The sequence below is a fragment of the Metarhizium robertsii genome (genome assembly GCF_000187425.2).
Source record: "Metarhizium robertsii ARSEF 23 chromosome Unknown MAA_Scf_2, whole genome shotgun sequence".
Lineage (NCBI taxonomy): Eukaryota > Fungi > Ascomycota > Sordariomycetes > Hypocreales > Clavicipitaceae > Metarhizium > Metarhizium robertsii.
In genome coordinates this window covers 1-24,210 of record NW_011942160.1, presented here as the reverse complement: position 1 = coordinate 24,210, position 24,210 = coordinate 1, and the positions used below count along the sequence as shown (strand labels likewise).

Genomic DNA, 24,210 nt, shown 5'->3' with positions numbered 1-24,210 from the left:
CGCTTCAATGTTGGTTGGGAAACGCCCGCGCTGCAGCATGTCGATTTGCTAGCGGCCAGGCGTGACTGGCTGCCAAGCTTGCACTCCGCATGCGTGGTGCGCCACTGGGGTTCAGAGGTGTCCGGTACTATTGTTCGGCGGGATCACCAGAACTCTTTTTGCTACATGTAGGTGCGCTCATCCTCCCACTATTAACTCCACAGTATTTATGTGTAATGCCCCTTTATATCCTGTATGATATAAACTCTCCCCATGTAGACTTGGGTAATTTATTGTATAATATATTTACGTACCGTGAAGTATACTAACATGTACTTAAGCATATATTATAATGTAAAGCCCGAGAACTACAGTGGGTGTAGGTACCTGGTGGGGCGTGAGCGCGCCTAGCAAAAAGAGCCAAGTGAGCCCGCCGAGCAATACACGACTAGAGAACGCCAGGCACTCATGCAGCCGTTACAGGCGCCAAGGCCTCCAACAAGACGCAGCCTTAAGGGCTTCTGCCTGCCCCCCTGATGAAAAATGAAACATCGTCCGTAAAGGGTTTAATTTGATGTTTTCTTGCCTTATCATCTCCTGGTAACTTAGACTCTGGCCTCGGGTTACTAAAATCTCAAAATAGCTTGAGAACAGCCTGCTGCGTGAGGCCTTGTTCCCCCAGCCAAGTACTGGTGAGGTTTTGCGAGGCGACTTTATTGGCTGGCATGATTGGGCCTATTAGTCACCTGTCGCCCATTACCACCAGACTGCTTAAGGCTTTGCCGACAATGCGGCCGGTGCTAAGCTACTATTGCTAACCAGACTTGACCCAACTACGACCACTTCCTCCTTTAGTTTGTCGACATCAACACGCTTGCGATTCCCGCCCTTGGCCCCGTGCCTGCAATCTCGCGCCAAGGTTAGGCACGTCCTTCATCTCCTTAAAACGAAGGGGGGGAAACGCGAAATTCCGGCTGCTCAAACCTGTGAAGCTCAGCTCAGGCATCCCTTCTTACCCTGGGCTACCCAGTTGCGCTCGAGCACAAGGAGGGCACAAGGATGCCTATCACACTACAAAAATGGAAACCACGCTGGTCAGAGGCAGCTCAGACGAAGAGCCACAGTCATCCGCATCAACGACACCGGCACCAGAGCCTACATCGACAAAACCGACATTTGTGATAGAAATCAAAGCACCGCCGAAATATACCCCAGGATGTGGCCCGGCGCTGCAGCCCTTGAGGCTACTGCCGCCCGCGTCATCCAGCGCATATATAGTCGAACGGATTCTTTTGCCTTCACCTGGTCTGGCCGCTGACGGCAAACCACTACCTAAGCAGATGACGTATATAGTTGGGTGGCACGATCTTCCTGCCGCGAGCCTGCTTGTCCCTGCTATGGATATTCTCGACTACGTATCCCCTAGAACGCTGGAGGAATGGGAAGAAGCCCTTGAAGAGGAACTAGATCAGGAACGGATCAAATTGGCGGGAGAGAAGAAGATAGGCTTCGAGGGGTTGAAACAGAGACACAAAGCGCGTCCACCAACCCACACCGGTATCGAGCCAGCAGCTGCTATTGAGCCCGAGACTGAAGCTGACGATGTCGTTCGCCCTAAGATGGGAGCGATCAGCTTGTCTACCCCGCAGAAGCGCAAATTGGCAGACTTTGAGGGTCTTTCCGACAACGACAACAGCCCGTCGAATCAACTTGCCCGCGAAATGTTTGGGGAAGATGGTCGCGAGGACTCATGGGATGTGCCTTCTGCTGGTCTTGGAAATGAGGATATTCGTCTACAATTCGTGAGTGACACGGTGGACAGCGATGGCGCACAGAAGCCTAAAAGGCCCTATATAAATACACCTGTTCCCTTGCCGTCGTACATAAACGGGATCTTGGAATATGCGACTTCGTCAATAGAACCAAAACCAGCACCAACCCCGACGTTCAAGGCGGACGATGCTTCGCAGTATCCTGGCCACACTGATTTAGTAGCCTCTATTGAAGGAACCACTTCTTCCAGCGCCGCCGGATTTAATGCCGTTACCGGTAGTTCAGGATTTCCGAGCATGTCCAACACACGAGAGTCAACTAGAGACAATGCAGCATGGACCCTTGCTGCTGGACAGGCCAATAGCTCCACCAAAAAGTCGACACGGCCCAAATCCGCCAAAAAGAGACACAAAGAATCACCACCTATCGAAAAGATTGCGGAAGATGGAGAGCCAACTTGGGAAGTGGAAAGGTTAGAGGATATGGCGCTTTACGATGTCGAGGGCCAGGGCCTCGTGAGATACTTCTTCGTTCGCTGGGCGGGTGATTGGCCACCAGACCAGCAAACTTCCTGGGAGCCAGAAGGTAATATTCCACGGAATCTGATTCGAAACTACTTTAAGATGGATAAGAAGAGGAGAGCGAAGCTTGCCGCCCAGAATCAGCGTCAACGAGGACCACCGGAGAGGGTTGGATGGGGCAACTCGAACGCTACATCTACTGGCTCTGTCAACGAAATGTACCAGACGGAGGACCAAGGAGATGATGACTTGCTTGGCGCGCCCCATTCAGTCAATGAAAAGGGTAGCTTATTTGTTGGGGATGATCTGGACTACGATGCGTTCTATGAGGACGAATCTGAGACAAGGGACTTGCCGGAGAAAGCATCCGCGGCACTACCTCCGATGTTTGGTGTGTATTAAAAATGACGTTATAGTCATCTGGGCATGAGGGAAATTCTGAAGACGGTGCTTAGATTTATAATCTTGGGCAGGCAATTTGAGGCGTTAAGAAAGCACTCGGCTGGTAAAAGGGAAAAGACGATGCCTTGGGGAAAACAGCCCAGTATTGTATACTACGGAGTCTATTTTAATACAATGATAATGTGCAATATCAATAGCATCACATACCCGAATAGGATACGAAATACTAAGCACCGATTAAAATCCTCTGAATTCAACTCCTCATGATGTATCTTGTTATAGCAAAACGAAGAAAAGAAAATAAGTCCATCGAGTCTTCATCAATCATGCTCATTCCTATACATTCCTAGCAAATGCCCAATTCATCATAACGCTCTCCCAAATGGACTACCTACTCGCGGGTAGTAGGTAATGACGTTGGATTGTACAGTTTTCCCAATCCCAGCAACAGCATAATAATCTTGTCTCGTAGTAACCGGAATTAACCACCCCAAGCCTTTACTCCGCTTCAGCATCCACACGTTTACAGGCAGAATAATCCTGAATAAATTTCGGAACAGGCACCTTCTTCAAATCCTCGCACTCCCAAGGGCATCCATCACAAATTGGTACTATGCCTTCGGCCAAGCCCTGCTCGGCAGCACGCTCTCGTCGGTGCTTCGCCAACGTGCCGTACTCCTCCCACGTTCGCAAATTAGCCATACCCCTGGATTTGAAGTACTCGTCCCATTCAGTTGCCCAGTCCGGTTCGTGCAGGGTATTCGCCATTAGGAGTTTGACCTCGTCTTCGGCGCTGATGCTCCAACTCCACTTGCGACGGGTCAGTTTAATGGTGCTCCCGATGATGTTGTACGTGGTGTCCTGGAACGACCTGCGATCTTCGAGGTAGCTCCATATCTCGGAAGGGTCGACGGAGAAGTACTCGGCGAGGGTTTCCTCGTACGTAGGTCTCGAGGGGTGCCTGATGGTGTCCTTGCCGGTGGGAGTTTCGTGGAGGGGTTGCGGACGGTATCTATTGTATGGTTCCCGATCCCATGTTGTTTGTAAGATATTCGTGTCAGTGAATGCGATGAATCCGTTGTGGGAGTCGTAGTTGTCCTGCATCTCGCCTTGGGACGAATCGGGAATGTAGCACATGCCGTGCTTGGTTGCGTCGTACTCCATGTCGGTGTTCCCGAACCTGATTTCTTTCCCAGCCCTATCCGCTTCAAATAGCGAGGTAAGCTCTATGGTTAGGTGACCATCCGATAGTTGGACATTGTTGATGTGTTTCATTCCAATGGTGCAGATTAGGTACCAGATAGCTTCTTCTGGGAAGCTGGGTATGAACAGGGCACGGGTGCAACCTCTGTCGAGCAGACAGTGGTTCACCTCGGTATGAAGGTAAGATGGCGTGGGAACCACGTATACCTCTGGTTGGTGTTCGCCACCTTTGCTGTCGAGGAATACCGTCTTGTTATCGTGAAAGTGAGAAACGACGTCCGCGGCTGCCTCGGGGTAAACAAACTCAATCATTGCCGTCTTTGTTCTAGTATTTGCTTTCTTCAGACTGTTGGCGAGGACTGTGGAAATAATTCCTCCATAACATTTGATGCTTCGGAGAACCTGGGGTATGGTTACGTCCGCTGGTAAGTTGTCGAGAATTACTCGGCGACTCTGTGGCCCTGGTTTATCGGCACTCGATGGGCAGGATACGCACACAGGCGGAAAATCAATACACTTGATATCGTCGTGGTACTGCAGAATATACGCTTGATTCGGCGGAGTGGAAGGCTTCTGTGTTGCGTCTGTCTTGAAGACATCATCGCTGCTGAAGGCGATGTTCCAAGCATCGACTTCGGATGGCGTAGTCCAGAACACAGGACCCTTGATCGGGTTTTGTCGCTGAGTTTCTTCCATGACCTGCATTATTTTGCCAGAGAGCATCTCCACGAACTCGGAAAGGGAGAGGTCGAAGTTGAAAAGTGTGTCAGTAGTCAGAATCATTAACCAGATGCAAACCGGGAAAAATAGGATATGCTCCTTGACTAATGCCCAATATTTGGTAACGTTGGCAATAAATCATGCGAATCAAGAGAATAAAATAAAGATGATTCGAAATTTATACTAAACTAGCAATGTGCTGTTTAGTTGTGGTTGCCAGGTGTTGTGTTGAACTGTGAGTGGAGTTGAAGCACACCTGTTGATGCCAGTGCAACAGCCGAAGCAGACTGTCAAGGCCGTGTTGTTGTCCGGCGAGCACCGGCAACAAGTAAGACTAATACTGGTAATATGATATGGAACCCCGACTGGATTGTTTAATAGTTTGAGAGTTTGGGTTGTGGAAGAATTTGGTTGTTCACCAACAAATAGCTGTTCCATGGGCCACAACCACCAGGACGAAGTTGAGGATATGGTGCCACCGCATCTCGAATCCCAAGACAAGTTGAGTGGTGTCTAGGGTTATTCCTATTCCGTTTAAAAAGGATGCAATGAAGCTTCGGCTTTTACGATTTCACGGAAAGTTGTGCAGTGTTTGCGGTATTCTTGTTTTGACGAGTTGACACGACCCGTGCAGTTTCTACTTCTTCCGCCAATCCGCCATCATGTCGACTGTGAAAACCCAGGTTGCTCTCCCCGGAATAAAACACAGTTGCGGTTGCTTAGTCGACAATTTCTTGTAGTCTTCAGTTGGCAGCCGCGCAGCCTCGGTCCTAGTTCTGCTGTGTCGAAAGGCTCAACATTGAATCGCACTGGATAAATCATCCAATTGCATTGATACCGAGGCGGCGTCTGCATGAGATTTTTGATGTGGCGACATTCAGTTTTGGCTGAATTCTCACGTGAGCGTCGGGAGATATTGGCCGCTCGCTACCTTGCGTAACGCTTTGCAAATGCGCAAATTGCGTTATTGTCATGATGAGAAGCGGTCTGGTACGGCGAATGAAGAACGGCGATAGAGTGATACATCAAGTCGGCGTTGTTGGATTCGGGTAACACAGCATTGGGACATGGTGAGAAATCGGGAACCAAGCGTCTGGTTGCTGCCAATAAAGTTGCATGTGGGTGCCATCCTACTGGCGCCGTGGTAGCATCAGCGCGTGCCAGCACGTCGTAGGGCTGCCGGTTGCGTTCCCGGAATGCAGGTTGTGATGGGACGACAATTGTTCAAGACGATTCCGTCACCATCCTGTCAAACACCGACCATGTATGATGAATGAATGATGGTTCCAGGGTGAAATAGGATGGCTCTAGGACGATGCCGATTCCCGAGCCAACGCCGTGGAGGTACTTGAGTGCCTGGAAATATTTCTTCAAATTGTCAAAAAAGTGGACCAGTGGCATCTCGAGACGGGCTTTGGACAAGGGACAAGTCAGTAGTCCACGGGCTTCACCCTTGACATGACACCTAGCGATCCCACCTTTCCCCTCAGCCTCGACCTGCATTGGGCCACCCTTCCCGCACCCTAAGCCTAATTTGGGTTTTTATTACTCAATGTCTACTATTCCAGGAACTCTGGTATTGGAACAAAGTGAAAATGATCTCTCCCACGCGAGACGCCGTGCGTTCGGGAAAGGGAAATGTGGCGGTAGTTCTTGTTTCCGGACGCCCGGATGGAGACGATTGGATGGCTGGCCGGCCTCCCCTCTCGGCGAGTATTCCTCACGAGCCCACGACTTCTCTCCTTTATAAGACCTTGTGAATTCGAGCGACATTGTCCTGACCATCATCATGCGACACGACGACTTCCGCTGACCCGCCACATAATCCGAACGCTCCAACTCTCTTTGTGTGGTCCGTTCCTTCGGCCGCCTGGCTGGAGCCTGCGAGGCCGTCGCCGATACCATGACTCTGCCTCACAGGACGTGGAACTTCGACATCGATCGATTCCTTAATCCGTTCGTGCCGTCGCCGCCATGGCGTTTCCTGCCTTACCCCGTGGCAAGATGGTTCGGATACCGTAAGGCGAAGCCGAAGGATGCCGGTAACCTGATGCCCGTTTTCTGGGCCTTCATTGGCGTCTTTGCGGCTATTCTCACGATACAAGCTGTGTCGAAGCGAGTGCCGTCATTCCAGGCGCGAGGAGCCCCCATCATTGTGGGCAGTTTTGTAAGTTTTCGTACCAGCCATGCCCCATGAAGCAGACACCAACAATTCCATGGCCACGACAGGGTGCGGCTGCGGTTCTGGAGTTTTACGCCATCGAATCGCCCCTTGCCCAACCTCGCAACGCCATCATAGGTCAACTCATCTCGACATTCGTTGGAGTTGCTATCGGTAAGCTTTTCCAGCTGAGTGATAGCTTCAAGGACATCCAATGGGTTGGAGGAGCTCTTGCTTGCGCCTGCGCAACTTCTCTGATGGCTTTGACCAAGACTGTGCACCCACCTGCGGGCGCCACGGCGCTGCTTGCCGTTGTTGATGATACCTTGATTCACATCGGGTGGTTCATGCTCCCGGTTATGCTGCTGGGATGTGCGCTTATGCTTGGTGTGGCCCTGCTGGTCAATAACTTGGAAAGACGTTTCCCGATCTACTGGTGGACACCCGAAGACCTCAGTAAAGGAAGAAAATCCATATTACGTAGACGACATTCAGCCGAATTAAAGAAGGACGACATAGACGAAGAAAAAACAGTAGACAGCCCTACAGCGCCGGCACCGGCAGTCACTCCTAAAAAGTCGACTATTGATGGTAGCGAGAATGACGCCGAGTCTAGCGACAGAGATCAGACCGGAGGCATGTGTGTGAAGTTCACTCACGCTCATCAACATGCCGGGGAAGTTGTGATTAGAAAGGGAGAAGTGGTTATTCCGGAGCATATGTTTCTTACTCAGGAAGAACAGCAGTTTCTAGAGACTCTCACATATCGACTGTAACTACTACATGAGAGGGAGTACAACACATATCTCGAGCGTACATGAGGCATGGCGACTGTATTTTGTATTTTGTTTATTGTATCTAAATGTTTTATAGTTGCAATGGTTTTTTATTTTACTTTATGGCAGCCAATCTCCTTCAGCTTTTTTTTTCTTTCATTTTTGCAAAGGGAGGGGAAGGAAAAGTCATCGACAAAGGTGCGGAATGCGAATCTCATGTTGTAGTTTGTCTCCCAAAGACTTGTGGATGGTTAAAGAAGGCGCACGTTGAGTCTTGAGATCGTGCGGTCAAGGAAGTGTTGCAATCAATACGAAAAATACGCCCAACAAGGAAGCTTGGAATACTTAGCGAGACAGAAAATGTTATCAATAAAACGGTTACAAATGTGTTGACAGTTTTTGCCACGAGGGGACCAGGTCTTCGGGATGCTCTTGTAGCAGCTTGAAAGGATGATCGCCTCATCACCCTCAACCTCACCTTCAATTCCAGATCAGCTCGCTTGAGAAGAAGCACACTGTGATTTATACAGAGCACCAGCTTACTTGCCCAAAACCATCCATTCATGTTAACGTCTATTTTGGAATGAACATGCCAACAAGTCGTGGGGAAGACGGCCAGAAAGGGACGAAGACGGTGTTATTGCTCTCGCCGAGGCTGACAAGGGCCTCAGTGAGCATACCTAGTTCAATGTCAAATACCGAGTTGCCCACGAGTATTGGAAGAATCTACTAGGCTTGTTGGCCATGTCGGCTAAGACCAAGCTCGACATACTGTCCGATTCGCGTGAGGTAAAAACGTCCAGGACATGCAAGCACGAGCGGCAATGATCGGCTGCGAGGCTGTTCAGCAAGCAGCCGCTCGGGGGAGAATCTACTTCCCATAGACTTTGGCAACAGACTTGTGCCAGGAATTTGCCAAGATTTTTGAACAAAGAATATCTGGCTCAGGATGGCCACAGCAAGAAGAAGGTCGAACCCCGGCATGGGATCCAGGACGGTCGTCAGCCAGCAGCCCTGGATTCATCTCACGACAACGTGGGTTGCTGGGTTTTATATCTGGAAGTCGCATGTCTACTTGCTGAAGAGCTGCAGAAGGGCGATTCCAAAGTGAGAAATATGCATGTAGTGTTACTCAGCTCGGGAAAATGGGCCCTTTCACACGGCAGCCACGACGAGTGTATGTATACCCGCTAGCTTCATTTCTGATATCGTATATCCTGACCGGTCACTGGGGGATGAGCAGATACACTTCCCGAAGGAGATACTGACTTGCGGCACGAGGAATACACTACTCTGTTGATCAAGAAGCATTTCGACGGCCTCGAGAAATACTACATCAATCGCGATGCGGAACTCAAGGTAAATATTTCAGATACTACGCCGCTGCGACCTACAAGGCTACAGAAAGTGTTTCAGGCACCTATGACAAGGATGTCACGCAGCTGATAAAGTCACACTTCTCTTCCAATGTAGTCGGGAGAAGGATGACACAGACCGACGCAAGAGATGTTGAGAGCCAGTGGAACATTTCAGCAAAAGCGCATGCACCAAGGACTGAGTTCGCTATGTATCGAGTATCACTGAGCATGCCAGACCCAACCCCCTAAGATAAAAAATCACACAAAGATACAGCGTCATGAGCCGAAGCAACAGCATCCCTGCTTGGCAGCTCGTTCATCATGCTCTTTGCAAAGCTCAAAGTCCAATCTATGACTGGTTCTCAGCTCTGATTATCGCAACATGGCGCCCGCGTCAAACAAGGCGTTGCAACGGCTTTGATATTTCCAGTTGTCACCACAGTCTCAACTAGCCGGGCCCATGGTAATTTGAATCCTTACGCTTGAACTACGTACCACTTGCCCTGGTCTCTAAACCCTCAGGTGCTGTTATTTCCACACCAGTACGGGAGGCGGCGGGAACACCTACCCGTGCCTGCACCTAGAAGGACATCGACGCCAACTTCGGGTGTGGCTACCGGACGTTTGTAAACCTCCCTTCCCTACTGGCTCGGGAAGATAACCCCAAACCCGAAGAGCTAGGTGGTCAGGCGTGTGTTGGTGTTCAGAGACACGTGAACCCATGTCGCGTAACGAGGATACTGGACTTTGAACCATGAGCCCGTTCTAACACCTGTTTTATTGGCAATTTGCTACTTGACAAGGAAGCTGTGAACAGGGGACTCCCTAACTCGATGTACATACATACTCTGTCCTGTCGGGTCTTTACACTCCAACCCCTGTACGATGAACCACCCGTGACCTAACAAGGTCAATAGAGCATGGGGGCCCTGCTGCATCAGCGATCCAATTACTTGAGGTAAATGCCTGGTAAGTGATTTGCAGGGGTGGTAATGAGGAACATCAACCTTGCTTACCTTTTCGTTAAAAAGTCAAGTATTTATTTCCATGTGAGTGATGGCTAGTATGCTCTATCGGGGAGTAGTAGACCCCTGTACGGAGTAAAGAGCTAGTCCTACATAGACTTGCAAGAAGCTCCTAGAAGTAATAAATGTTGAATGTTTGTGTACGGAGTACGCGCTCTCCGAATCTACACCGTGTAGTCGATTGGCTGCACAACACCTGGGGTCTGTCGCGGACTCACGGGTATTAATGCATATACACCCGGAGCTAGAATGTATGTATGTACGGAGTAGGATTGACATAATAGGTCCAGTCTCTTTCTGGGTGGCGTACAGCAAACTTTCAGATGGCTGCTGGTAAAGATTCAGGGGTTATCGTACTCGGTAGCAGTTGACTCTTCACCTCATGCCGTCCACGTCGCCACCTGCAAGCTGTCGCACTTGCCTCGTCAATGTCTTATACATTGGTGGATTTTTTTGATATTGGGATGCTACACTCCCCTCACCGAAGCACGAAGGATAGATGGTGAGTGATTCGTGGAAATGACGACCAAACACCACATGTACAGTCGTCGTGTCGCACGCCCTGGCAAGAAGCGGTCGACGGAATGTTCGGTGAGTTGTCGCAAATAGAGGGTTGTACGTGAATGCAACCGTGCAAGGCCCGTGTGCGAAGCGTAATGACAATCACAGCGGACAGAGTCCAGACGTCACACTTGATCGACTCCCATCGTGAACACGATGTATGAGGGAAGGCCACTCAGGTGACGGGGTGAGGACGATGGAGGACGATGGAGGGGTCGATGGCGTTAAATCCAGCCATCTTCTGGGATGCTGCGCTGTGGGTCATGCGAGCCGGGGGGGCTTCGGGGTTTCACGATGGAAGCTCTGGGCGTGCGGTGATGAATGGGTGTGTGGCCTATTGACGTTTTTTGTGCAATCTCGACAAATGTTTCATTTGTTAAACCTGGTGATTTCTCAAATTCTCCGGCTCTCAGTCTCCAGTAGATGACTATCGTCTTTTCCTTTCTTTTTTAGTTTCACCAGAATATAACCTCAAGGGAACAAAGTTATACACGCGCAGGCTCTCATCGATGTCATCGCACAATTACCTATACGTACTCCAAGCAAAGCGTAATACTATCGCGCAACCTTCTTCCTTAAAAAAAAAAAAGAAAGAAAGAAAGAAATGAGAGAGAGAGACGTAGATATACGGAGTACCGGACATAAAATGCAAGACGATCCACCCCTGGAGCTCATGCGCCAAACTCTTCATCTCGGCCTGTCACTTGAGACAGGATTCATTCCATCACGGAACCCACGTCTCACATGGCAAACCTTCACCGGTTGCCTTTACGGAGTACTTCACCCTTCCTTTTTTTTCTTTTTTTCTTTGTTCCTTCACAAGGGCATCGCTCCGTCACCGGTAGGGCGTTCTTTGTGTCCCAACTTTGGAAATCACCATAGGTCGTGAGGGTCATCCTTCCAGCAAAAGCCAAAAGCTAAAGTGCTGCACGGTATGAAGGGCGTGTGGTTGGGGCTCTGGACGGAGATTTGTAGAGTCTGGTCCAGTCTGAATGTCTCAGGTATCGCCACCGTAGGCCCCTTGCCAAAGTATTCGGAAGCCGTGAAATGAGTGGCGTAGATGTTTGGGCCAGGAGGCCATGCCATGGCCCATCTAGGGGAAGACTCGAGGTAACCGTTGTCTGCAGCTGAAAGGATTTAGCATACGCGTCTTCAACGATTATCAATATCGTCGATTTGACCCTTCTATCATTGATGTGCAACTTTCCACTGCCCCGAATTGCTGTTGATAACTCAACAAGTAGACTAATTACACCATCGTCAAGTCGTGTCCATCAACCGTGTCTGACTTTGCACGAGGCTGGCCAATAGACGTGCATGAGGTGACAGAATCTCTCCCAACAAGGTAACATTGAACACACTGGGCATCCCCTTTCTGCTTTTCAGCGTCAATCATGGAGAAGAGCGAGCCGAAAGAGTCGCGATCATAGACACGAGGGAAAGGAGCCACCACTACTTCATTAGTCCTTTCGTCATTGACTATTGTCACTGGAACAGCGAGGAACTCGCACAGCGGCCCATAACCGTCTTGGGCGGCGAATTCAAGGCGTCTCTCCTCTGGGATGGAGTCGCGGATATTCTTGTAGGATTGACTTGTTAAGCGAAGTAATGGCCTTGTTCTTCTCCGTACTGTGGTCGTAGGACATACCGTTCTTGCCCATGGAGATATTAAAACGAACCTAGGTGCGCTCATGTGTGTCCAAAGCTGCGCAGCACATACCTTGAACTGTGGCTAGGAATGAAGGGTATGCACTGCTCAGAACACTCTCGTACCATGTCTCCGGGTCACGGTTGAGCATGACGGCCTGGCCTCTGGATAGGTTTCTGCGAGCTAGGGAGTGAAAAACTGGCAAGTCGGCACAGACCTGTGACTCTGACAACAGCATGTCCCAGCCCTCTCTTGTCCATACTCTGCGTCTGTCGCCAAAGTTGGCCTCGAGCGATCCAATCCACATATCGGTATCGGTTCCGTCTCTTGAGAAGTTTCTGATGACAACGATGACGGGCTTGCCGCTCCGGCTGTAGGTGGTGTGTCTTTCAATAACTTCATTTGGACAGTGCAGAATGAAATATTTTGTAGGGAAAACTTGACCATGAACTGGGCTCTGGTGTTGAAAGAAGTCAATGCTACAAAGACGCAACGAAGGTGTTGCCAGAATACAGCTGAAACGGGGACATAAAATGCACCTCTATGACCAAGTCTGAACTGGCCAGTCGACACTAAACCATGGTAAGCCTAGTCGCTCCGCCGAGCTGCTCGGAGATTCGGCAAGGATGGAGTCAACATTTGAAGTGCCGCTTGATAGATGCAGTGGCGTATTGCAGAAGACGCAGAAAATACCCCATTTAGCCAGATGGGACATGTCTTGCTGGTGGGCTATGTTTATGCTGGATGCTCTTGGAGCAGCTTACGCTTCAACACATGGGTCCTCGTGGCTGCCGTTTTGTGCCATTTCCCCAGTGCCCTCATTAGCTGATGTTTTATTTTTGGCTGTACTCGGTTGAGTCCCTCTTGTATATTGTTAGATCTGACCTTGTATGGGCCGTCTCTACCACGTCTGATTCACGTGGTAGACTTGTCCTGGCCAGGTCGTAATATTCCCCTTGTGCCTTCAATGTTGCTTCTAGCACTTGCATTCAACATCTTACACAAGACTCTTCAACATTTTCAACACCCTCAAAATTCCTCACGTCATATAAAATGTCCGACATGCTGTTCAAAATAAACCTCATCCCGCTATAGTGTATGGGCGTACTTGCAACGGTCCCCGGACATACTCTCTCTTCACATTTTTCCTGATCTGTGTCGGCAAACTTTGCGCCATGCAAGATCGCGCCACTTTTGGCAACAAGTAGTACCAGACATCTTCAGGATCAGGGATCCTAGGAGACATTGAAGCAAAAACTGGGGCTCGAAATCTGCGACAAGGACCAGTTTCTCGGCACACAGAAGCGAAAAGCAAGGGTATGTAATCATGGCACATGTGCAGTATAGATTTGTTTGCCGAGTTCCCGCAGTTGATATGTAAAGTAGTATTCTAGAACATGGGACTACGGCCATTCTCTTGGCACTGCCCAATCTTTGGGCCGCGACATGGGATGTTTGGGCTGGGATATCAGAGTTCCGAAGGTTTCCAGGGCGGTTGAGGAAGTCGGGATACCCATTATGGAATAGCAGCATCATCGATGGCTCCATCACAGGGGGCCGTGCCAGGCTGGGGCTAGATGAGATGAGGAAAGCGAATCCATGGTTTATTATTATTCCCAGGCCAATAATAATTTGGGAGTTCCAATATCGAAATGCAGCTTTGCCGCTCATCAAGCACTCCGGACTGGACCATGGAGCCTCAACATTCAAGTTTGCCGATAAAGGCATGAATTGCTGCCGCCAACGGTCGCATAAAGCTCCAACCCAAACCGGTGGAAATTCGAATTTCAACTATTCCATCGAGGACGTGGTTCAAGACAGGATGGCCGGGAACACTAATGGCCGAAGAAGACGAACAAGTGACGCATGGCGATCCACGCATTTGATGTATTAGTAATGGCACGCTGAACGCAATAGCATCGAGGCATTTCCTGTAGCACGCTGATGAATGTGCGACGTGGGCGCATGTCTAGTTCCTTTGCCAGTGCGTCTTTTCATACTTGGCCACAATCTCCAAGCCCCGTCATCCTCCATCCGACATTGGCTTGCTGTGTCCAAGTCTCCAAAAGGACCATGGTGCAGTGCAATTGCCAAACGCAGCTCCCTTGCCATGATCCAATGTAGCCAATCTATCGAGGATAAGCCGGGCAACCTGGTTTCCTTGCCCAGGTCCCTGTCGTCTAGCTTGACTGGGATGCTTGCTACGGACAACATTCACTCTGGAACAACTCGGCCCTCGGCCACATCAACGCGAGGCAAGTACTCCGTAGCAAGCACAGTAATTTATTGTTCCCTCGACGCCACGACTGCTTGGTTGGCAGAAAAGTAGCGACGGAGAAAAAACAAGAAAGCAAAAATAGCGGGCACGTCATGACGGTGCTCGCCTTGCGCGACTCATCGTCGAATTACTCCACGGTGGGATGGTCGTGTGTCATGGCAAAACCCCACCAGAGCTTTGTAATTGTACATACGTACTCGCATCGATTCGTGCTGTCCCAAAGTCTTCTTCGCCGTGCATTTTGCATGAACAGGCAAGGCTAACCCCGCTGTGCGCCGTGGCCAATCCCAGGTGCACCTGAGCACCAAGCACTTTGGTTACGCAGCTGCTTGCACAGACAAACTTGGGCCTCTGGCCCATGACGATCTTGAATGATCTGCTTGTTCGTCAGCTTTGATTCCCCTCTCTTCCGTCCCTACACTGTCGCCTGCACGTGCCGGAAGAGCCGTGCAAGCCATGCTGCCGTGATGTATGAGTGGGTCCGCCAAGGCCGAGCGCCTCAGGGCGCTGCATGTCAATCGGGGGCCGGGATCGATACCGTGCAAAACGGGACCCGCAGTGGACCTGCAGCCGACCGCCACCAACCAGCCTGATGGAAGTCTAAAACTCTGATCGTCAAACGTCGACGTCTCTTCGCCTCTTGATAAGGACTGTTGGCCTCAGATTTGCCGGGATGGTCTTGTTTTTCTAGAAACCCACAAAAAAAATCTACGTCATGCTATTTTTGCCCACTAGGAACCGCCCGTTTCATCACGGGCAATCGTATGTATGTATACCGTCACAGATCTGCTTCTGCATCCTCCGACTCGGCGTAGAAAGAGGACAAGGCAGGTTCAGCTATTGGGCAACCCAATCATGTGAATTCTCGAGTTCCTTCCTTGTCTCGAGGTTCCAGATATTATGTATCTTTCTTGCAACACCCTTCTCCACCATGAAGAGGAGGAAGGAACGGAACAAGAAACGCTAATTGAAAGAGCAGGTGCGGTCCGGATGTCTAGCCTCCTGCTCTCGGCCTCCTTGCCTCCCACCTCCCCCCCCCAAAAAAAATGTGTCCACAAAATACGATGTCTCTATCTGACTTCTCCGCCTGTGCAAAACACCAACGACAAACCGGTCGATGCTTTGCCCAGTCTCGTCGCAGCATCCCAACATGAGGTGTATCAGTGACCCACACACTCGAGTCCTTCCGATGTATCTAGCTTGTTAGTCAGGGTCAGGTAACTAGGCCTTCATCATCGCCATTTTTAATCCTTTCCCTGGGACCACAGCGACCCTCTTTTCCTCTCCCAACGTTGCGTCGCCGCGCCTCAGTTGCTACCGATCCAGGGAAAATAACTAGATTTTGCCTTTATGGATTGGGGCTTCGGATTTGCGCGTCCCTGGGCCCCGGTGTTATGCCCCCCCCTTGTACTTGGCTTCCTCAAATGCCATTGCCGCGACTCCCTCCAGAGTACATAATTCATGGCCAGATTTTCTCTTTTCTCCTCTCCTCATCTCCTCTTCTCTCATCCCCCGTAAAACAAAAGCTCTCCATTTCTCATGATATATCGGTTAAACTAGCTCTGAGACCTGTCTCAGGGCCAACCACACCCAAGATTCTTCGTTCCCAACCATGGCGCCTGACCCCACCTCTATAGACAACTCCAATGACAACTCCAACACCAACACCAACACTGCCAGTACGCCAAACCGGAAGACCAAGAAGCGAGTCGTCTGGCATTCAAGCAGTCAGGACTATGGGAAAGCAGAGGCAGAGGGGACCTCACCGGATTCTCCGGCCGACGGTGGAGGCACCACGAGCACCAACACATCTCTAGCTCCGGGCAGTACAAATGCTGCTGCAGCCGCAGACTCGACTTTACATTCAACTGTGGCTACATCTACCAGTAACAGCGGGAATACAAGCGGCAATGGAAGTGGCACGCCCATTCCTATACTCGGCGTGAAAGACCTCAGATCGGAGCCAGGTTCACCTGGGCTGTTCTCTACACCTCCCGGGGCGCCTGACGCCGTGGAATTGAGAATGGCCCTCAACTTGGTCCTGACTGAAGAAGAGAGCCGGAGGCAAGAGCAGAGCTTTTTGTCTGTAGCCACCCCTCGAGCTCCAAGACCCGCTCTGAGACGTAATACAAGTTATGATGATCCGGAGGAACGCGAGAGGGCGGACCAAGCGGAGAGTCGGGTCACTGAGCGTCAGCTTCGCTCCATGAATGACGCACGCCAACGAGCAGATCGTTTGGCGGTATCGGTGGGTAGCTATTCTGCTTCTGGTTCAAGGCGAAACTCGGACGTCGAAGGTTCATTCCAGCCGCTCATCCGCGACTCAGATGATCATGGGAGCTCTTTCGCAGATGATGCTACTGTGACATCTGATGATGACCTCGACAAGGAGCGTTTTAGGTATCGCACCCCCTACAGCCGCCGACAACGCTTTCTTGAAGACCATGACACCGCGGAGTCTCTGGTCAGGTCTCACACACAAAAGGCCGGGAAGAGTAATCTGTTCCATGAAGAGCCTGGTTCATCTGGCACAAATACACCTGTGTCCCGCCAAACATATGGCAACGACTATGTCCCCCGTCCTTCAAAGTACAGAGGCGGTATTCTGTCTTCACTATTGAAGCTTTATCAAGATGATAGAAGAGCCCCGGGCAACAATACTAGCGGGCAACTCACGCCTCTCTCATCTTCAACTCCTGTCATGTCGCCTCGCCCCTCACCTCCGACTTCGAGACCTCCTTCTGAAGCTGGAGGATCGAGACCTTCTTCTAGAGCTGGAGGATCTCGACAAAGATTTACTAGTGGTTTGTTTACCAATAATCGGGCCCGTCATTCGACGACTTCCCTTACTGAACTTGTAAAGTCTTCTTCGATGTTTGCTGCCCCGGGTTCCAGCGAGATCTCCGACCATTGGTCAGAAAAGTTTAAAAAAGAAAAAGCCGACAAGTCCCCCAAACCCAAGAAGGAACAGATTCGAATAACAGTTCATATTGCCGGCATAATAGCACGACACCGATATCTCCTCAAGCTATGCCGGGCCCTCATGCTGTACGGTGCGCCGACGCATCGACTCGAAGAGTACATGACCATGTCATCGCGCGTTCTCGAAATCGAAGGGCAATTTCTCTACATTCCGTCCTGCATGATTATCAGTTTCGATGACAGCACAACGCATACGGCCGAAGTCAAGGTTGTTCGGGTGCCACAGGGTATCGACCTGGGAAAGTTGCGCGACGTTCATAATATTTACAAAGACGTTGTTCACGACAAGCTTGGTGTCGAAGAAGCAACAGATCGTTTGGATAAGGTCATGGAAAGGAAGCCCAAGTTTCACACATGGTTCCGAGTCCCAATGTATGGGATTGCATCTGCCTGTGTGGCGCCATTTGCCTTTGAAGGTCGATTTATCGACCTCCCTGTCGCCTTCATTTTGGGATGCATTGTGGGTCTGCTTCAACTTGTTTTCGCCCCGAGTAACGAGCTATACGCACACGTTTTCGAGGTTTCCGCCTCAGTCATTACTTCCTTCCTCGCCCGAGGCTTCGGATCGATCAACAACGGCCAGCTGTTTTGCTTCAGCACCTTAGCACAAAGTAGCATTGCTTTGATTTTACCTGGTTACATGGTCCTGTGCAGTTCGTTGGAACTTCAGAGTCATAATATTGTCGCTGGAAGCGTTCGGATGGTGTATGCCATGATTTACACTCTGTTTCTGGGGTATGGAATCACAATCGGAGCTTCATTATATGGAATGATGGATAGCAATGCTACCAGCGAAACTCATTGCAAGGATCCTCTTGATCGGAACTGGTACTTCTTGTTCGTGCCGGGCTTCACATTATGTCTTTGCATTATCAACCAAGCCAAATGGAGGCAGACACCAGTCATGACAATAATGGCTTTAGCAGGCTTCTGCGTCAACAGCTACTGCAGCAAGTACTTTGAAGGAAACAGCCAGATCTCAAATATGTTGGGCGCACTAACAGTCGGTATCCTGGCAAACCTGTACTCAAGGTTGGGCAGACACATGGAAAACGCTTGGTTGGATGTTGTGGAGTGGTGGCAGTACCGAGTTAAACCAAGATTCTCGAGACACCGCTGTCGAGATCCTGATGCATGGTCACTGCCTTCCATGTCAGATCCTGAATCCAGCGCCGCTTCTCAAAAGAAGCAATGGCGCCAGCCGCGCAAGGTTGGCTACAGCCTTGCAGCCGCTGCCATGCTTCCCGCTATCTTCGTACAGGTTCCCTCCGGACTCGCTGCCGGCGGATCGCTGCTGGCTGGTATCACCTCCGCAAATCAACTCACGGGCAACAGCACATCTACAGTAGACACTAGTGCCAAGACAATCGGAAATCTGGACGGGACTGCATTCAACGTCTTATTCAGCGTTATTCAAGTAGCTATCGGCATTAGTGTTGGCTTGTTCATGAGTGCTCTTATTGTGTATCCACTAGGCAAGAGACGAAGTGGACTATTTAGCTTCTAGAGAGCTTTCTCGGAGAATGTGGCCAAAATAGTCTTACAGCTCTGGTATAATATTTGAAGCCTATATTGCATCTGTTAATGTCAAACACGCATGTTTTGTCGCACACGCCTGAACGCCCGAAATAGATCCCCCGGCCTAGCAACGGCTTTGCTTGCGGAGCCGTCTCTCAGCCTTCTAGCCTTGGGCCGCCGGCGGTTCCTGTCCGTCCGGACTTGATTGCCACCAGCCGTAGGTGTCACACCTAAACCACTCTCTTCAACGCTTCCTAATTGTCGCTCTTCCGTTTGTACCATAGCTCAAAACCGGCTGGCAGATCTGTGACAGCCAGCTTTCTGAGAGACAGCGCGATTCCTTCGCGATCGTTCTTCTTAACATATGGATCTTTATGAGTAAGACCAAGCTTTCAGATTTACTAAATCATCCGGATCAATAGGGTTGACCGATTGCTTGACGTTGCGTCGCCCAATTTGCTCAGCTCGTCTGCGAATCAACCTGTTCAACTTCACTACAGCTTCATCCTAGTCGCTCACCTGGCAGGCCGCTGTGCAGAGTTTTTTGCAGAAACATTCTCCCCTATACGCCCACTGGTAATAGTGAACCTTGTCTCCGCCCCAGATACAGCTCACCGTCTTCAGGGCCTCAACGCTTCTAGATTCGTCACCCTGATCTCTCATCACTCGGCTGTTCTGCAGGCGCCTCGCATTTTCCCCGACCCGTCCTTGGAATCTTCACTATCTGTTTTGTGGACGTGATTCTATTATTCCTAAAGCTATAACCTTGGAATCTCTACATCCCCTCTATACCACGCAAAACTCCATCTCGGCTCCTGCGCTAATACGTCCAAATCAAACCTCTCCCGTTCAATCTGACCTCTCTCAATCTCAATATCGGCCACACCACCAATTCCCCAGACCGTACATGCCTTCCCAGACCGCTTCCCGTATCGCCTCCTTTCCTCACGTAAACACTATACGTCCACATACAAATCGTGTCCTCCACCCACGAAATACTGTCCAACCTCAACCTCGTGGACAGACAGCCCGGCCAACCCCTGATGCCTTACTGGCAGATAACCAAGCCAACAGCCCCCGATACTTCACCAGCAGATGACCCGACCAACCCTGATATCTCGTGTGCAACATGGAAAGATGACTGACTATCGACACCACCACATACCACAATCCTCGGAATCACCGTCCAAATGACCAGACTATGCGCAGCAACAGACACGGGAAACACTTCCCAGACCTAGGCAACACGCCGAAGACACTTGACCAACAACACCACTACGTACCACACCCAATCCTTAGAATTACTAGCTAGATGACTAAATCCGCATAGCCCCTAGTTACTGAGGGGGGCCTGGTGATATTGTTTTGCTTTTCTGACGTTGCTTTTTCTTTCTGACATCGCTTTTTTCTGGCACCTCTCCCACCTCCCGGCGCTGCCGACCATTTGGAATTTGTCGCTTACGGCGGCTAGCATTGTGAAGCAAGTCTGTGTTTTCTATGATTCCGTCAGCTCTGCTCTGTAACAAAACAGCTATGGACCATTTCTATTACACATGTGATAGCATTCAGAGCTGAAGACGCAATTCTGCGTACGTGCTCACATGCCCTGAGCCTGAGCCTGTCGCGTAGAGTCTGTCCGACCAGTCCTGGATAACAGAGCGTAGTAAACATCTGTTTCATGCAGAATTATTCCCCTATGGAAACAGCGATGCGACCTACGTTGCCGGATTTCACTCTCACTCATTCTAAATCTCTTTCAACATGTCTAGACGACGAACATTCACAAGTATAATTCACTTACGGGATTTCGTCGATGCCATTACAGATGACCCGACTCGAGAAAATGTCCCAAACTACGTCGAAATCCAAACAGATCTGAACACCTTCGAGGAGGCCGGTTTCCATGATCCTAATATCACCACACCACCGACCCCATTCGCATCCGCACCCATACCTATCTGACGCAAGAACAACGAGAACTCTACCCTCCCGGTGCATTCTTCTACGCCGACGGCCGCTTCTTCACGGCTCTGTCGATGAACGGCACTCTGGAAATTAGCAGCAGACGCTGAGCTTGATGAGGCAGGTCTGGCCGAACATTCGCCCTAGCTCTAGCTGACAGCCTTAGACACCCAGGGAATATCGCCGACTCCGCCAGAGCAATGGTGGCCGATGGTGACCGTCATCGGCTTCTTGCCGCCCCGTACTGACAACTCGCTTGACCCTTCCGAGCCCCGTCACTTCACGATCGAAACATCTGTCTACGACGCGTCGAAGGCAGCCCCAGCTCACTTCTCCGTAGTCTGCTTCTTGGAAGACACCAAGCGTCGGTGGAAAGTCAAGACACCAGCATCGGGAGCTCTCCTTACCGTCACTGCGAAGATCCCCGGCCGCACGAGGGACACCAACCTCCTGGCCCTCCGAGTCCTTGACCTAGCTTACTTACCAAGACCTGCGTCCGCGCTAACACCGGCCCTGACTGATACTCTACCTTTAAAGCGATTAGACCGCTGGCGTGGCTGGGTCCCATATACATCTACTCCTTTGAAGAGACTACGTATATTGGACCCTGCTAACTAAGCTGCATACCCGTCTGATAGGAATATAACTCTGCCAGACACCTCATCAAGCGCACTTGTTTTCCCGCACTCGGAGCTTACTACAGAGGCCATATCCGCCCCGACTTCTCCAACCACCAAAGCTAATCCCGAAGAATCTTCCCCAACCCCGGGCCTGCCCCTGGTATTCGATGGCGGAGCTCAGCCACGTCGCAATTGTCATCCCCCCAAGAAATAGGTTGACGTAGAATAGACATCAGTAAATTAGATACAGCCGTCAAGAAACTAGGAACAGTAACATCGATGGAAGACAGCAGCACAGAGACCCATGAAACTAATAGGCTACAATAACTCAACTACTTTTCCTCTTAAGCCTTTAAGTATACAACTTTTCTTTATGCTCCGCCCAGTCTGCCCCTAGTTCGGCAATTCCTAAACCCTCGTACTAAAATCGGCCACTAAGAAGCTCCTACTCCAACTTCTGAATCTGCTCTCGCGTTGAGACATCTAGCCCGTATAAAAACTCAAGTGCTTCCTTTAAACTTCTCACAAACCACTAGATCAAGTCAAGCTTTCCTTCCTCAAGGCTTTTTTGGGCAAGCCGCTTACGGTTTGGTCTCCTGTATTAGACCAATCAGAACCTCTGAAACTTATCTGCACTAAACCCTCATTACAGGAGAGGCAACCCCCACGCGGGTTGCGCAAGAAGCCTTGAGGAACGAAAGTTTGAGGACGCAGGGATAAAAAAAAACACGTATTGAAGAGTGCGCGATGACATGAGGCCTGGCTGAGAGGTATTTATTTGCAAGCCTTTCCATGTCGGAAATAGTCTCTGGTGACACCTGGCGACACCCACCAACTTCTGATAGTGGCTTGCATTGGGGGCCGTTTATTGGCAACGGTGCCTAGGGTATTCCTGATGGACGACAGGTCATGAAGGCGCAAGGTAGGATAAAAAGTAATGAGAATTGTAAGGGTGGATGGGAGGAAGATTAGGTAGACCTTGGTAATTTGATCACGCCTTCCTTTTCTTAACACATATTTACTAAGGCATTTGAGGGTCTGAATGTATATTATGGCAACTTCTACGGTCCGACTCGAGTTCATGTGCCAGTTCAGAGAGAAGCAATTCACACACAACCGTAGCATCGCCCGGAGCCTTATCAGTAAGGTGAATCGTGCCGGACATAATGGCGAATACAACGAATAATTCTCCTAGGCCATGATGCCTCTCATAAAGCAGTATAAAGCGGCGTGCTGAAATTCGTCTGGGCCCTTTTACGAAATTTGCGGGCAATTTGCGACAAATATCCTATAGAGCCTAATATCTTTATTGCACACGCATTAGCCTCATATTATGGTTTAGGTAACGTCTTTATGTGGAAGAGGGCAGTGTAAGATTGAGGTGCGACAGGAGATGCAAACGATGATGTAGGAAATACGGCAAGAGGGTGAGGTTCTTGATGACTTCTCAGGACAAACTGGTTGCATGGGGCTTAAGCTGTGCAAAGTATGTATATGGTACGACTATAGGAGCGAAGGGCTACAGTAAATGCCAAGCAGTAGCATACTGCGGTAAAGAGCATTAAAAGACAGACTAGAAGGCCTATAAAAAGGCGTGTATGCCCAGAGAAGATTAGTAGACAAAGAGAGCCTGGAGTAAGAAGGTGACAGGATCAGAAATTGTGGATGGCGTGCTGGAACAGACAAGCCGGGTTTATTTTTTTGGCTAAATAACCAGGCGGGTTTCAAATTTGCTTATAATTTTTCTTCCTTTTTATATAAGAAGTTTATTAGATTATTCTGTCTGAGTTTTCTTTTATTTTTAACATAAATAGTGTGTGGCGGCTCCAACGCTCACATAACGGAGGAAATCGGAGGAAGCATTTGATTGTACTGTTTTGCTAGTATAAACAGGTGGCCTTACGCCCTTTCCCTTAAATTTAACAAGTTTCGCTCCTATAAGCAACTTCGTCCTTAAAAGTGATATTCGTCATATTGAAAGGCCTGTATAAGCCGGCGCTGCTTCTAGCTAAATCGTGTAGTTAAGTTTATTATTCCCCTACAGATATTACTGTTCTTCCAGAGAGGAAGAGTAACCACAGATATTACCGTTTTTCCAGAGAAGAGCGGCAATTAATTGAATTGATTCTACGGAACTATTTGATTGTACTTACAAGCGTTGTATTTAGGATAGTTACAGCTACTTGCGGTATTGTGGCGAGAATTGCAAGTTACGCGCTACAACTTACAAGGGATATCGTGGGCCTTGGCGGTTGGTGTTTGTGTGTGCGCATTTGCACCCAACAAAATATAGGCATTTTAGGTTTTTAGTATAACTTAGCGTAAATTATAAGCGTAAAGTTAATTTACCTTTATAATAATATTAGCTAAAGGTCTGCAGGTGCTGTCCGGCGACACAACCTGGTTCGGGGGAGGCTAAGGGCAGCAATGCCTACGCTAATCCCGAGGGGAGCCCTGCGAGAGCGATCTCTCAGCGGCCCCTGTAGAGCGCGGAAAGGTGTGGGCGGCACTCCAGCACGGAGGCCGCTTAAGGGACGTGCCAGACCCACGGGAAACCGTGCCGTGTGCGAAGGACCTGCAGTCCGGATCGCTCGGGTGGCGTTATTCAGCCCGGGGAGGAAATGCCCCGGGTGAGCCTGGTAGAGATCACACAATACAGGGGATGTTTGCAGTGGAAGTGTTAGTTTGTGTGGTTGTTCGAATAGGGAACGTGAGCTGGGTTT

At 49.9% G+C, this 24,210-nt stretch overlaps 6 protein-coding genes across 6 annotated transcripts; 4 read left to right on the top strand and 2 right to left on the bottom strand.

Annotated features, from left to right (window-relative positions):
- Positions 1–1,058: 1,058 nt before the first annotated feature.
- On the top strand, positions 1,059–2,675 carry MAA_06987 (Chromo domain protein; the record flags this gene model as incomplete). Its single annotated transcript, XM_007824985.1, has 1 exon — positions 1,059–2,675. The coding sequence occupies one exon, from the start codon at positions 1,059–1,061 to the stop codon at positions 2,673–2,675; it is 1,617 nt and encodes a 538-aa protein (XP_007823176.1).
- Positions 2,676–3,173: 498 nt separating this feature from the next.
- MAA_06986 (Nucleotide-binding, alpha-beta plait) lies at positions 3,174–4,583 on the bottom strand (the record flags this gene model as incomplete). Its single annotated transcript, XM_007824984.1, has 1 exon — positions 3,174–4,583. The coding sequence occupies one exon, from the start codon at positions 4,581–4,583 to the stop codon at positions 3,174–3,176; it is 1,410 nt and encodes a 469-aa protein (XP_007823175.1).
- A 1,918-nt stretch (positions 4,584–6,501) lies between these two features.
- On the top strand, positions 6,502–7,535 carry MAA_06985 (HPP family protein; the record flags this gene model as incomplete). Its single annotated transcript, XM_007824983.1, has 2 exons — positions 6,502–6,765; positions 6,828–7,535. The coding sequence occupies 2 exons, from the start codon at positions 6,502–6,504 to the stop codon at positions 7,533–7,535; spliced, it is 972 nt and encodes a 323-aa protein (XP_007823174.1).
- A 3,817-nt stretch (positions 7,536–11,352) lies between these two features.
- Positions 11,353–12,434, bottom strand: MAA_06984 (uncharacterized protein; the record flags this gene model as incomplete). The annotated part of the gene is made up of 2 exons (XM_007824982.1): positions 11,353–11,606; positions 12,200–12,434. The coding sequence occupies 2 exons, from the start codon at positions 12,432–12,434 to the stop codon at positions 11,353–11,355; spliced, it is 489 nt and encodes a 162-aa protein (XP_007823173.1).
- A 3,583-nt stretch (positions 12,435–16,017) lies between these two features.
- On the top strand, positions 16,018–18,894 carry MAA_06983 (DUF1212 domain membrane protein; the record flags this gene model as incomplete). Its single annotated transcript, XM_007824981.1, has 1 exon — positions 16,018–18,894. One exon carries the CDS (start codon positions 16,018–16,020, stop codon positions 18,892–18,894), a length of 2,877 nt encoding a protein of 958 aa, XP_007823172.1.
- Positions 18,895–21,077: 2,183 nt separating this feature from the next.
- Positions 21,078–21,485, top strand: MAA_10759 (Extracellular membrane protein, 8-cysteine region, CFEM; the record flags this gene model as incomplete). The annotated part of the gene is made up of 1 exon (XM_011412678.1): positions 21,078–21,485. One exon carries the CDS (start codon positions 21,078–21,080, stop codon positions 21,483–21,485), a length of 408 nt encoding a protein of 135 aa, XP_011410980.1.
- Between the last annotated feature and the right edge of the window lie 2,725 nt (positions 21,486–24,210).